This window comes from Bactrocera latifrons, unplaced genomic scaffold (assembly GCF_001853355.1).
Source record: "Bactrocera latifrons isolate USDA-ARS-PBARC rearing strain unplaced genomic scaffold, ASM185335v1 scaffold_668, whole genome shotgun sequence".
Taxonomy (NCBI): Eukaryota; Metazoa; Arthropoda; class Insecta; order Diptera; family Tephritidae; genus Bactrocera; species Bactrocera latifrons.
In genome coordinates this window covers 31,569-47,523 of record NW_017537343.1, presented here as the reverse complement: position 1 = coordinate 47,523, position 15,955 = coordinate 31,569, and the positions used below count along the sequence as shown (strand labels likewise).

The following is a 15,955-nucleotide window of genomic DNA, read 5'->3' as shown; positions in this document are numbered from 1 at the left end:
GTGGCGTCGCCCACTTATGGACCAAAAACCATATCTCAGGAAGTACTCAACCGATTTCAATGAAATTCGGTATATAATATTTTCTTAACACCCTGATAATATGTGCCAAATATGAGTGAAATCGGTTCACAACCACGCCGGAAATCTCGATTATCACTTTATCATGCGAGAGTATAAAATGTTCGGTGATACCCGAACTTAGCCCTTCCTTACTTGTATTACATATTTCAATTCTCCTCTTCATGTTCTAGCACCTTAGCATCTTAGTGAAGCACAACAAGCATATGACGCGAAGAAAGTTGATAAGGCAAAAGCTATGAATGATGCTTCACTTAAGTTGTTTTGTTTTGATCTTCAGCAATGCCTGCCAACACCAATGTTGAGGACTTCCTTGTTAACCTTAAAGAACTACTTATTTTTTAAGATACATATATTAATAAATTAAAATACGTTAAATCTTTCAAATTTATTTACTTCGCATAAATTTACAAGAAAATATTTTTAAGTTAATAATTTCATGGGATATGAGTTATTTTTGTTATTTAATCTGTGAAATAATGATATTGAACCTTAAACGTATAAGACAAACATGGCTGATATTGCTGCGAAAAATGCTAAAAATGTAGACGCATATAATATGGCACACGTTGTCTGCATCCAGGAAATCAATGGACCTATGGACAGAGAGATTACCAGTTGCGCTATAAATACCATACTACTTATGATGGCCACGTCGGTGCCCAAACCACGCGCCTGTTTTAGCGGAACCGTCTCACCATTATGCATGCGGAACTACAAATGGGCAAAGAAAATACCAATGGAATAAAATTTAGTTATGAACAGCAGTAGTGAAGTACTTACACAATCTTTGGCATGATAATTGGCCACCAAAATGTATGGTATTGTGAAAATAGTGCCGTATAGTATGCCGGCCGAAGTACTGAATACGATTACACCCCACTTGGTTGGCCAAATGGCCAATATCAACATACCGACGCCATAATACACAATACCAGTAATATAGACAACCTTGGTGCTGAAAGGACAAAGAAGCGGAATAATGTGACACTGTTTACAGCAGTTGTTATAATCATTTGTGACTTACCCTAACAGTTTCCTTAACTTTGTTACTGCTATTGAATAAATGGAGCAGGATAGAGCATACACAGACATGCCCCAGCAGCCAAAACGAACGCCAGCTTCATATAACTGAGCTGCATCTGTGCCGGGCAAAGCCTAAATATGAAGGAAACTCTTAAAATATGTACGACAGATCAATTGAGATAGGAACTCACAGTTGGATCACCCTTGAATACAGCTTCACCCACAAAGTCCGTGAAATACAAACAATATGTCACATGACCCATCCAGCAAAGCAGATTCGTTAAAGCGAGTATGCGCATTGAAGTCGGCATGATAAAAATACTCTTCAGGTACTTCGCCAAAGTTATGGGCGTATCCACACATTCATCTAATTCAATAGCCATAGAGTTATTGTTATTTGATTGAGATGGCTCTTTTGATTTATCTGTAATTTCCTTAGATGGTGAAATACCGTTCTGATAGCTCCCCATTGGAGTCATTGTGTTGTAATTCTTTTGGGCTGTAGCATTTTGTAACTCCAGCACATCAGTCTAAATCGGAAAAGCTCATAATTAATGCAAAGGCCTAAACAACAACTTAGTCCAGTCATTTAAGCTTAAAGTAGGTAAGAATCTCGGAATTCGAGATACCCAGCAGTAAGTCTGTAAATACTTGTATATTGACACCCCAAAAGCTGTCTCAAAACCTACATATAGTAGGGTGTACGCAACTATTAAATTTCAAGGTCAAAGGTCACAAAAATCGGGTTTTTACGCTTTTTTTTGTAAATATCTCATTTCCTATGGGCTTTTTGCTATTTTTATTTATTATCAATATTGTAGAATAAAAACTTTTCTACAAATTTTGTTTGAAAAAATTTTTCATACAGTGAACCGTTTTCGAGATAGAGGGCGGAGAGCGCGCGGTCACAGCATCACTTCAGGTCAACCGCTGCCTCCGGTCAAAAACGCGCCATATATAGTCGATGAACTATCGATAAATCAATGATTATAAATATTTGTAAATTTTTATTAACTATTGTATTATATTTTATCATTTTTCCCTAACCTATCCACTTTTTATTCACTATTAATTTATTTAAGAACACTTACCTGCCGACGTAATTGCAGAATTGTTAAAGAAAATATAGGAATTATATTTGAATTTAATCCTAATTAATTTTAATAACTTCTTACATGATAAAAAAAACACAAATAAAATAAGAATTTATCTTTTTATTAAAAAATATCATTGAATACATTTATTTTTATTAAAGGTAAAAAAATTGAATAAAGTTTACAAAAACTACAATTAATAATTTTAATCATCTTCTCCTCTTCATCGTCCATCCGTCCATCTTCCGGCTGCTGGTAAATTTCAAACTGGTCTTCTTTATCGTCTCAAGTTCATCCATGATTTCGGGGTCAAAAGTTCCATCTTCGTTAATGTCGCTCTGATATGGTAGAGCATTGAGACAAGATTGCCCATTACATAGGCCAAAAGCTAAAGAGCATTGCAAGCCCGCTTTCCTGCATCCGCATAGCGAACCACAACCACTCTTGCAGTTGCAGAAAATTGTATTTAGCAAATGTTCTGGAGCAGGTGGTAAAATTATCATGATAGGCTCCAGAAAATGGTTTCGCATTGCCGAACCCCATACCTTTTCTCTTTTACCTTTCTCTGCAGCCTCATCAGCAACTTCGCCACAAAATAAACATTGTTTCTTAAAATCAAGCACTTCACCTCGTTTTTTACGGAGTACTAATGGAGAAGTTATAGTTTCTCCTACTTCTTGTTTCCGTTTTGCTGCTTGGATACAACTTGTACTAATGTAAACACTTTGGCACTTTTCATGCACTTTAACAGAGGTTTGGATTTTGAATAATCAGTTTTTCTGTCCTTTCGTTCGACACTTGCAGTTCATAGAGATTTCATACCGCGCACTACTTCAATAAGCGATTTACCTCCCGAATCTGACTTATTACATAGAAAACACAAATCAGCCATCATACGATTCAAACTAAAACAAAGAGAAGACAGTCGTAACTATACATCTTGAACATCTGTCTCTACTGGCTATAAATAGAAAGGTCCGTGATGTATATTAGGGGCCCGTATAATTCCCAGGTATAATTTTTGACGTAGTGGAAGGATTTTAAAATTTACAGATTTTAAAGAAGATGCACTTATTTGCTATTTACAATGTCATTAGTGTTAATGGGAATATAATTATATTATGATTTCAGTTTTCCCTTAATTATTTTTTAATTTTAGGAAACGGTTATCAGTATTATTGAACAGATACAGGTTTAAGGCATGAAGAAAATTATAAAATATAATATAATAGTTAATAAAAATTGACAAATAGTTATAATCATTGATTTATCGATAGTTCATCAAGTGTATATGCCGCGTTTTTGACCGAAGGCACTGGTTGACCTGAAGTGATGCTGCGACCGCGCGCTCTCCGCCCTCTATCTCGAAAATGGTTCACCGTATGAAAAATTTTTTTTCAAACAAAATTTGTAGAAAATTTTGTATTCTACAATATTGATAATAAATACAAATAGCAAAAAACCCATAGGAAATGAGATATTTACAAAAACAGGGTAAAAGCCCGACTATATGTAGGTTTTGAGACAAATTTTAGGGTGTCAGTATACAAGTATTTACAGACTTACAGCTGGTTATCTCGAATTCCGAGGTGAACTTACTATAATGACTGGACTAACTGCTTGAATACTACGTACGTCAACCTCATACCTCTTTGATGTAGTAGATGGCATTGTTCTTTTTACTGATTTCCTTCTTGATAGCTGACGCTGAAAGAGGTTTCAACATTTCGTCACGCTCAATCAGGTTTAGCGGAATTTCGCGGAACGTCGTAATGGTGACAAAGTAGCAAATGATGAATATAACGGTAACCATTCCGAAAACTGTAGGAATATTACCGCCAAGTGCTGCACCTACAACCATTAATACGAGCGTATATATCATACTAACATACAATTCGTACAAGAAAATTTAATTGTACAAACCAAATTTTGTTTTTTCCCAGTTGATACCTCCAATAGCGTAGCCAATTGTGCCACCGAATCCTGCCAGCAGTGAAAAGGTGGTGAGCCCACGTGCTTGATCCTCGGGTATACACACGTCCAGCATGTACGTACGAGCCGGTGTTTGACACGTGTCAGCGTCCAAATCCAACATCACCATACCCAAAATCGTCAATATAGCGGCAAATTTGAAATTGGACGGTAATGGACCCTCTGCACTGTCCACTTCATTTGATATCAAGGCAGCCGCTAATCCCTCATTCATAGCACTCAAATTGCTGGTTGTTGTTACATTATAGCCGATATCACCCAATAATATCCCAAGATCTTTTCCCCATGGTACCAATATCAAACCAAGTAATATACCCACCGACAGGAAAGTAATAATCGGTCGACGTCTTCCCCAATTAAGTGTACAACGATCACTTAGCGAACCTAATAGCGGTGAGATAAAGAAACCGATTATCGGCGAAACACCCCAAGCCATAGTCATGAGTTTGTGGTCAATGCCTATTTGTAACAATATCGGCGAAACGAAAGACGTTTCTGCAGCATAGGCGAACTCAATGGCCATCGCAATGACGGACAGTCGGAACATTTCGAAACGTGTCTTACGACGAAAGACATGGGAGTAGTCGTATTTCTGACTACGTGCATGATTCTCGCGTGTTTTCAGCATATACTTAATCATAGGATTCTTCGTCGACGACATACTGTGCTCGTTGGAGCCGGCAGCAACACCAACCATTTTTTGGAGTTTATTTGACCTATCTTTGGGTTGAGATTAAAATCCGACCTAGAAATAAAAATTTGCAAAGGTTTTTATTATAAATAAAAGAATTATTAAATCTAGACATTGATTAGCTTGCATATCTTTATTCAAATTGATTTTTATGAGTCAATATGTTCCATTATCTCTATTAATTGAAAGCCGGTTGTCTAGTTCATAACATTAGCTTGGCTCTCTTGTGGCTTAATTATCACCACGAACAAGAAAACTTTTTGGTAGAAATTAATTCCAGTCGAAGCGGGCAATTTAACAGTATAGGTATACATAAGTACATATGCGGAAAATTATTGTGTATGCTTTTTTTCAAAATTTAATCTATGTATAGTAATTCGCGCAAAAGTATGCGAATGCGCGAGTATCATATTCTAAGCGTACTATTTGAATTCAAGAGCACCAGAAATTGGTATATATTTATGAATTCACATTGCATACATTAATGCAGTATATTATATATAATTATAAGAGGATTGTCCGTATGTATGAAAAGTCCTTAAAAGAGATATACAAAGCCTAAAACTCTGACTGATTTGGGAGGAACAGGGTTGTCATATGTCGCAATTGCTAAAATTTACAATTCTATACTTTATAGTATTATTAATTGAAGTAGTGATATTAAAAAATTCTTTTGAAAAAAGTAACACCCTAATTTATAGATATTTAGTTCACTTTACACTGGTTTACAGTCATTTAGCAACAGTGATATGTTAGAGGCTGTGTCTTGTAAAAATTTCCAAACACGTAGGATTTTTTGTGTGTGTCGACAAGTGGTCCCAAACCACTATTTACTAAAATGAATAAAATAGCTATACGTGATGAAAAAATTTTGAACTCAAATTCGTAATCAGAGCACCTCAAATACCCCAGGGATCTCTTAGCACATCACTCGGAAATTTCTCCTTGAGATTTGTTGAGTAGTGTTACACTTTTGAAGTAAAAGCTGTATGAGATAACAGAACACCGAAAAATTAAGCCAATTCGATAATCTAAAAAAAAAAACCAAGCGCAAGGACACAACAAAATAGTACTTCATAACTCAAAAATTTTTAAAATCAATTTTTTAAATCTATCACTTTAGAATATATATAGAAATTTCACTGACGTCACTATCTTACTTTACCAGAAAACTACTACTTTTGTGTTAAATGCCTCATCTGGATCCTGAGCATTTACCATTTTTCGAGTAGTGAGGTTTTGGATTTGGTATGTTCATGAGGTGTGGCTCTTTTGTAGTGAGTGTACGATATATACATATAAACCTATGTGCATATAAGCATTCCAATTTAACACGGGGGATGATTGGGTTAGCTGGATGAAGTCAATAGAAATGGCGATTTGAGAAATAAGTCTCAAAATTATTCCCCACCAGACCTACCTAACCTAATATTTTGAAACCTGTCATTTGTGCTTATTCCCAGACTCTTTTATTGGCTCAATAAATTTCAACACTTACAAAGGGTGGCGCACGAATCGTGCTACAAAGACAAACCGTAAGAACTTTTCTAGTTTTTTTATCTGCATATACATACATATAAAACAAAGACGGGTTGGTTCGAACACTTATAACTCGATATCTGCTGAACCAATTTTCATGGTTATTGATTCGTTGGATTTGTCTCCGCCCCTAATAGCAGAATACATATTAAAAACAATGAAAAATCGATATGTGTAATGAATCATTTCAATAAATGCTGATATGTTTATTACAACAAACATTTGTTGTCCAATCTTGTCAAATGCTGTAACAAATATTTATGTGTGAGTTAAGAAATTTATTTTTTGTCTATGTCTCGAAAGTACATGCATTGTTATTATATTTGGTGGTTTTATGTGATTTTGTGCGAGTGCATTAATAACAATGCCGAGTCCTAAAAGATCTAATCTTTCCCAGTGGAGGCGTAATTCATTTAGGCAACGGAATATCTGATGAAGAACGAGAAATTGCACGAGAAGAGCGCCGCGTTACTATGGAGCAAAGAAGGGCCTTAATTCGTGCTTCCCAAACACAAGAGCAAAGAGATGCAGCCGGTGAAACGGCTAGGTGGGAAACGAGAAATCGTCGAGCTTATTGTACAGATGAACAGAGAATAACCTTCGAAGTGCAAGAAGAAATGGTTCAAGTATTGATTTGAATCGAGCAGCGTTTCTATATGATTGCACCATCGACTACAGCTTGAGTCATTTAGTTTGCATTGGTCAAATGGACGTTGTTTGTGGCGCATTGAAGTTTGCTGGTGAAACGCCTGGTTTGTGCTGCTTTAGTGGTAAAATGAATTTGCCATTATTAGTCCCGCCACCAGAGCCTTGCTGCTTTATGGCGAAACACAAGAATCACGACATTTTCTAACGAACACTCAAAAATACAATGTCTGTTTCCAAATGACTTCATTTGGGGCGGAAATTATCGAAGAATACGGATATAATCCGACATTTGTTTGTAAGTAAGTTTTATAACTATGGCTTTGACTTCGCAGATTCAAGGCCAGATTTACCATCGCATTGGATCATTACAACCAATTGATGAACAGCATAAATTCCTGCAAATATATATCATTGGCAATATGGAAGAACAACTCGACCGGCGCCAAGGGATCAACACAGCTACGAAAAGAGCAATTCTCCAAGATCTGCAGCAAATGCGTCATGAACATCATGCATTGGTCAGGCTGTTCAAGACTGCATTAGAGCGCATGGCAAGTGATGACTTTAAGGTTGTAATCAGAGCAGATAAAAGACCAGCTGGATCACATGAACGCACATTCAATGCTCCAACAATAGTTGAAGTGGCAATCCCGATTGTTGGTGAAAACTTGAAAACACGTGATATTGTACTTACACGACGCAAAACTGGGCAACTACAAAGAGTATATGAAACACACCGTTCATATGACGCGTTACAATACCCGCTGATGTTTTAATATCAAAATGATTAATCCATTGAATGGTAAGATCAATATTATTGTTTTCATTTTACCTTGATTACATTTTATTTTGTTTGCTTTTGGTAACCAAAAAAGTTGTCATTTCTAATTTAGTAGAGAGTAGCTGTAAGAATCGTTAACCTATTAGGGTTCTAAAATACAAATTTTACTGTATTTGTTTCAGGTGAGGAAACTACCAAGAAGGTTAGTTCGATGAATTATTATGCATATCGTTTGATGATTCGTGAAAATTGTGACAATTATTTGTTTCGATTTCGTCGACTGCTTCAACAATATTGCGTTCACATGTACGTTAAAATCGAAACGGAGCGCCTGAATTTCATTCGGTTGAATCAAGCTAAATTTCATTGGGAGGAGTATATTCATTTACGCGATGCTATGTGCACAGAAGAAGATTCAGAAAATGTTGGTCGTTTGACCATTTTACCGGCGACATACACATGCAATGACTTATGTTCGTCATTATGGTCGGCTAGATCTATGTATTCATTACATTTACATGTAATCCAAAATGGACGAAAATTGTTAAATTGCTGCTTCCCGGACAAACATCAAGTGATCGACACGACATCACCGCACGTGTTTTCAGGAAAAAAATCGGTTATTAATGAATTAAATAGTTAAGCAACACAACTTTGGGATTACTCGATGCTGGATGTATTCAGTCGAATGGCAAAAACGAGGCCCACCGCATGCTCACATTCTAATTTGGTTAGTTGAAAAAATTCGGCCAGATCAAATAGATAGACATCATATGTCCGGAGATTCCTGCTCCTAAAACCCATCCAGACCTACATTATGTTGTAATCACGAATATGATTCATGGACTGTGTGGCACTATCAACCGCCAATCACCGTGCATGGTCGACAGACGACGGTCGACGGCAGAGACCATTACAGGCAACGATGATTATCCATTGATTGGCGTCGATCGCCCAATGATAATGGTAGAACTATCACAACTAAAGTGAAAGGAAACGATTTCGTAGTTGACAACAGTTGGATTGTTCCATATTCGCCACTTCTTTCCAAAACATTCAAGGCAAATTGTAATGTTGAGTATTGCAATTCGGTCAAGTCAATTAAATACATTTGCAAATATGTCATGAAAGGGAGAGACATGGCGGTTTTTGGTATCCAAACATCCAATATCAACGATGAAATCACGCGCTATCAAGTTGGTAGATATGTGAACTGCAATGAAGCAATTTGGCGTATATTTTCATTCCCTATTCACGAACGTCATCCCACTGTTGTACATTTGGGGATGCATCTAGAGAACGATCAGAGAGTATATTTCACAGCGTCGAATGGTGCTCAACGTGCCGAAACACCTCCAGCGACAGCACTGGCCACCTTCTTTGCGATTTGTCAAAGCGATCCACTCGCACGAACGTTGTTTTATTCAGAAATGCCACCTTATTACACTTGGAACGGTACATCGAAAAAATTTCAAAGTCGTAAGGTGATGCAATTCCTAGTCATTCAGACATGCGTTCTACTGATGCTCTTGGTCGTATTTACACAAACATCATATGAATCACTACGAACTGTTAATGGTATAGTGAGCCCCACATTTCTTGCAGCATGTCAAGAGCTGAATTTGCTTGAAAATGATACTCATTGGGACACGACAATCGCTGAAGCAATTATTTCTGCATCTCCAAGTCAGATACGCACATTATTTGCTATCATCATTTTGACATACTTCCCATCGAACCCACGTGATCTGTGGAACAAATACAAGGATAACATGTCAGAAGATATTTTACATCGAATTCGTGTCAGCTCAAGAAATTCCGATCTTGAGGTGAATGAGGAAATGCTTAACCAGACTTTGCTCTTGATCGAAGATATGTGTTGCCTCATTTGCGGCAGTTTGTTAGTTAGGTCAGGAATGCCAGCGCCAGAACGCAGAATGAATGGCGCATTTAATAAAGAATTCGAACGTGAACGTGAATATGATCCACATGAACTAATCCAATCAGGTCAATCGAGTGTACCGCAGTTGATCCTAAGCAGAAGGAAGTCTATGATACACTGCTTAATGCAATTGATGATGCAACGATTAGATGCCCCCGGTGGAATTGGGAAGACATTCCTCATGTCATTAATTTTGGCCACTGTACGTGCGAGATCCGAAATTGCGGTAGCAACTGCTTCTTCTGGAATAGCGGAAGCATTGTTAGATGGATGTCGCACGGCTCACTCAGCGTTAAAATTGCCATTAAACCTTCAAACTACTGAACAGCCGTCATGTAACATTTCGAAACACTGCGCAATGGCTAAAGTTTTAGTAGCATCAAAAATAATCATACGGGACGAATGCACAATGGCGCACAAACGCGCATTGGAGCACTAGACCGAACATTAAAAGATCTGCGCAATGACTCGAGATGTTTTCGTGGTGCAATGATTTTGATATCTGGCGATTTCCGACAAACACTACCAGTCATTCCAAGATCTACTGCTGCCAACGAAATAAATGCTTGCCTCAAAACATCAAATCTTTTTCGATTTGTAAAGAACTTTAACTGTCTGTAAATATGAGAGTTGCATTGTTTAACGATCTATCTGCTGATGATTTCTCGAAGCAATTGCTGACTATCGGTAATGGACGTGTTCCTGTTGACGAATCGAGCGGTTTGATTTCATTTCCTTCAAATTTTTGCAATTTCGTCTTATCAAAGGACGAGCTTATCAACAAAGTATTCCCGGATATCGCTGCTAACCACAAAAATACTAAATGGTTAAGTGAGCGAGCAATTTTGGCCGTTAAAAATAAAGGTGTAGATGACCTCAATTTTATAATTTAAAATCAAATCGTGGGTACGCTATATTTATTCAAATCTATCGACTGTGTAACCAACGAAGAAGAAGCCACTAATTATCCAACTGAATTTTTAAACTCCGTGGATGTGCCTGGTTTACCACCGCACAATTTACAACTGAAGGTTGGCTCGGTAGTTATCATGCTTAGAAATTTAAACCAACCAAAACTGTGCAACGGGACGCGTTTGGTAATAAGAAAACTGATGAGCAATGTGATTCACGCGCCGATACTTAAAGGAAAATGTAAAGATGAGAATAGAAGATTGCGCCTGACCAAAAAACAAAGAATATCGTTTACCACAAAGTGCTGGAATGAGAATCCTATTAATGAATTAATCCGAGTGTATCCCAATCTACACAACATAGTTTTGAATATTTTTTTCTGACATGTGTTTGAAGTAATGTATTATTATAATTTCTTCTGTTTGTGTTCATTATCATTCATCATAATAAAATACTTTCATGTTTCTATTTATGTATATTAAAATTATTTTGTATCATTGAATTACGTTCATCAAAGCCTAAATTAGTTCAACTAAAAGGTAACACGACATTCATTAACTGTTAGGCGGTACGAGATTCGCCGGGTCAGCTAGTATATTATAATTTAGGTTATAATTAAATTTTTTGTTTACGAATTCTTGGGATACAGAAAAGAAGGTTTGGATAGTGCAGCTTCACCATGCTTTGCAGAGCGTCAATTCGGTCCAAAAGAAAGACGGGTTTTTGGCGGCCCTAGAGTAGATGGACCAATATGAGGTTAGATTGATAATATTTGAGGAATCTGAAGATATCGCACGAAGGCCGTAACATTGAGATCCGTATGCTCATTTTCAAAAAACATTCGCGACTGTTGCATTATCAATTCTGGCAAATCCAAGAGTCCAACTTGGAATTAGCAGCCGGTCATTACAAGGGACAATTCATGATACTTATCCCCGTTTTCGTACAAAATTCAAATAACAAGACGGTGAAACCCTCTAGATTTATCTATTTGCATAAAATTTTGAAAAAAAAAAAATTATTGAAAATTATGTCTGATGACGCCCATTTTGATCTAAAGAGAAATATAAACAAACAAAATTGCCGTATACGGAGGGAATCAAATCCAGAAATAATCCACGGGACGAAACTTCACTTACAACTGTATGGCGCGCAGTTTCATCAATGTGTATTGTCGGGCCATTCTTCTTTGAAGAAAACAATGTAACTGTATCAATTTACAGATTTTGAATAAGTTTTTTTTAACCAGTTCTATATAGAGTTCGAACCAAGAAATGATGTGGCATAAACTTGAAAAACAATAAAATTTCATAGATACGTGTTAATAAAAAACCATAAAAAATATTATATACTAGCTGAACCCGCAGCCGATGTCCTGCGTGAAATTTTGTGTTTTGAAATGAAAGCAAAGTTGAATTTATCATTTCTTTGTTTTTTTCAATGTAACGTTGCTTGATAAATCACATTTTTCGGTGTACAGAAAAGATGGTTTTCAAACTCGTGAGCACGCCCGGTATATCTGACCGTGTGAAAAACATAGCCCTTCCAAAATTGGCAATTTTCACTGGAAGCGGAATACGTTTGAGCTGAAATGGCAAATCGTTAGAACTCACAGGAGTTCATAGAATCAAGCATTCTGCCCCCTTGTATTTGGTAGCGCAGATTGCGGAACATAATAACGACAGTTCCAACTTTGAGACGAAAATTGATGCGGTGGCATACCAAGCCTCTCCAAAAAATTTAGAAATTCACGGCGTTGTCTTCATCATTAAGACGATCGATCGATTTATATGAGCGCAAGTCTTCCGGAATCTTCCAGTTTAAGTCAACAACATCGGTATTTTTGGAAGCTAACATTGCGCGTGCACTTCAGGAATCGTAGTTATTATAATTTGGCCAATGTTCGGATAAATATTCCTGATGAGTTCATCTTTCGTGAATTGATAAACGGCGAATGGAATTGATATCAAACCACCCAAAAGTATCAACCGCAATTGATCCATTTCTAATTTTTAGCGAAGACGATGTAAAACGTCTTTGGGATTGTTATTTTTGTTCGCTGGCTTACTTCTCCAAAACTTGCACACACCGTACCATTCACAGTTCGCAATTCGTCTTAAGGAATTAGTTGAGAACACATCTGGATGTCAATCTACTGGTTTGCCTTCCTTTTTGCGTAACTATTTCTTCGACGATGCAATCCATGCATGTCAAGATATTTCCGAATAAAGCAATGTTCTCGCAAAAAGATCACTGTCAAAAGTTGAGAAAAAAGTCGTAAATGTTAATTTTGTTGCTGACAATGTTTTACTTGGCTGTACTGTATTCTCTGAATTGAAATATACTCTTTGGCCATTATTCAAATTAACTGCGAGACGCATAACGGTCGGAACACGTTCATGAATTGCAAAAGTAAATACATATCCTATAAAGCGCTTTATTGCAGTTCACGTATCGACCCATTTGATACTTGCTGATTTCATCTCGTTCAAGACCAATAACCGCCATGTTGCTTCCTTTAGTGACGTACTTACAAACGAATTTTATCGATTACACTAAACTGCAATACTCAACATTAATATGTGTTTTGAATGTGAATTAGTGGTGAATATAGTACGATCCATGAGTTGTCAACTTCGATATTCATTCTTCTAAATTAAATGCTGAATGTTCTGCCATTGTCGTCTGGTGAGCTACGCCAATAGAGTGGATATCCATCATTTCTAGTTTATGTTTCCGAAAGAAAAGCACATGGATAGTGCTTCGTGCATTTATTGACAGCCATACAAACCGAAAAGGGATTCATGAAGCATATTGGTTTTCACCACTTTGCAAAATACTGGATATTTCTCTGCATCAGGAATTTCCACAGAAATGATTTAATCAATTTGATCTGGTGTAACCTCTCTTTTGCCACTCAACAGAGTACATTTAGCATCCAACAGCACCATCAAACATCGTAACTGTTGTTTCAAAAGTTGTGCTATGACATCGTGACGATCGATTGTTGATTGACCGCGATCGATAATTCCGCACGTATGTCATCGTATCCTGGGAGTGCTTCTTGCCCTGCCTTGCCTTGTTTGCCATATATTGCTCGCAAAAAAACGTCGACCGATATTAGGGCGACCTCTTCGTGGCTTCGTAACAAATTTCAATCTGCAATTGCATCACTTTGCGTGAAACACACATATGTATGTAAAGTTTTCAGTGAATAATTTTCAATAATTTTTCCTTTGAAAAGTCGGAATAAAAAGCAAGCGACCGAAATTTAACGATTCAAATAATTCACAAATCAAAATATTGAAAAACAAAACAAAAAAAAATTAAAAAAAATTTGTATGGAAAAGTATAAAGTATTTTTATTTTTAAACCTTTCCCGATCCACAGCGAATAACCTATGAAAATTTCATAAAGATTGGTGGAGGCGTTCTCTTAGCGATTTTTCTTGCCGTAACCATCTTTAAACCCCAACAGCCACATTAAAAAAAGAATTATCAAATTTGGTTCAATCGTATGAAAGTTATGAGCGTACATATATATATATGTAGATAGTAGATGTACCATATACCCCAAGCAGAATACTTTTTATGTTTTCCGTATATAAAAGGTAAGAGAGTATATAAATGATATTTCAATATATGCACGAAATAGTCTCCCACTTTTTGAAATATCGATTTGAAAATTTTCACACAACCCTCAAAAACCTGCTTATTTACTGAGGCCGCCGATATTGAAAAACTATATTTCATAAAATATCGTCACGTAATTGGGCATAAATGATTGCCGAAACAATCCTACAACTTCTGAATATATTGTTCGGATCTGACCACTATCTATATAATATAATATCTTGATTATAGCTAAAATATTGGAGAAATTTCCTTAGGTGGTTCAGCAAACCAAACCAAAATTAAATATTGGGTTGTCGAAAAAGTCTTTTCGCATTTCGTCAATTGAAGTCATTGCAGTCGTATATCTATACTACTAACCAATCACATTGTGTCATACCAGATAGTGTTAGAAAGGTTATTTGACCAAACAAAAATTAAATTCGGGGAAGTTGAAAAAAAGTGACAGCAATTCAAAAATTATTGAAAATAATGAAAAAATTTGTTATATTTTGATAGTTTTGTATAAAAAAAGGACCACCACTGAAACCAATGAAATTTGTGAATTTTACGGACACGTATTAACAATGGTTCGCTCGTTTCCGTTGAGGCTTTTTATTTTCGGATAACTTCCAGCCGAGTTATGGTGAACGCCGCAAAGTGTTTTTTTCTCAAGACGTTCTGGGAGAAGCTCTGTTACCATCTTATGCTTCAATATTTTTACATGAAAAAATTATTATAGATTGTCAAAAATATGCCTTAATAATGCACAAACAGTCCGAATAAAAAGACTCAATCCATATTTAAGAAATAATTTCGCAAAAAAAAACTTTTTTTACCTTAAAACCCTTTCCATAAAAAATTTTTCTTTAGCGTACACAAAAATTGTTTTTGGAAAAATTGTAAACATTGACAGTCATTTTACTGTTCATTTTTTCAGTGGTGACAGAAAGAGTAAAAACAGTGACGTTCAATTGTCAAACACGACTGAGCTAAAAATGGGAGTGCATTTGTGAACACACAAGCAGTTTCTTGCAGTCATATTACATTAGTTCAGACATGTATGTACATATGTCAGTTTGATCTCTATTACGATATGTGGCACAGTAAGTTATTCGCAATTGGTTTGCTCACTTCTAGTGCCATAGCAAATAAATAAGCAACATTCAGCATACGGGTATTTGTGTACATGTATGCATCTATATGTATGCTCTAATTGTTGATTCCCATTGAAATGTGTTGCTATTTGGTTCAAGTTCGATGACATGCTAACCAAGACAACTTGATCAGTTGTTCGTTAGAACTATTGATTGATTACAATGTATACTCTTATATTGTATATACACACTTTAATACATACATATATATATAAATATACAGAATGAGTAAATTTGTATATTATTTAACCAGTAATCTGAGTAATCTGTGTTTCAAATAGACATCTGATAAAATAATTAATTCCTAGATTGTATTTAAGACGACAACTTGAGTATTGCAGAGAAAGTATTCTTAGTCTAAATATATTCTCCAACTCTATATGTAAGTTGCATATATGTAGGGGCTATTGGACCACAAAAAAGGAGACCCCACAATCTGCGCCAATTACCGTGGGATAAGCCTCCTTAATATCGCATATAAGGT

At 36.3% G+C, this 15,955-nt stretch overlaps 1 protein-coding gene across 1 annotated transcript in view; it reads right to left on the bottom strand.

The window, feature by feature from the left end:
* Positions 1-486: 486 nt before the first annotated feature.
* The window catches only part of LOC108975553 (proton-associated sugar transporter A), a 37,043-nt gene continuing 21,574 nt past the window's right edge, over positions 487-15,955 (bottom strand). The window contains exons 3-8 of the mRNA XM_018944110.1: positions 4,122-4,935; positions 3,847-4,049; positions 1,296-1,634; positions 1,106-1,236; positions 862-1,036; positions 487-792 (exon numbers count right to left, since the gene is read on the bottom strand). Coding sequence (XP_018799655.1) covers positions 571-792; positions 862-1,036; positions 1,106-1,236; positions 1,296-1,634; positions 3,847-4,049; positions 4,122-4,887 — 1,836 coding nt within the window. The 5' untranslated portion in view covers positions 4,888-4,935 and the 3' untranslated portion in view covers positions 487-570. The remainder of the gene's footprint in view (positions 793-861; positions 1,037-1,105; positions 1,237-1,295; positions 1,635-3,846; positions 4,050-4,121; positions 4,936-15,955) is intronic.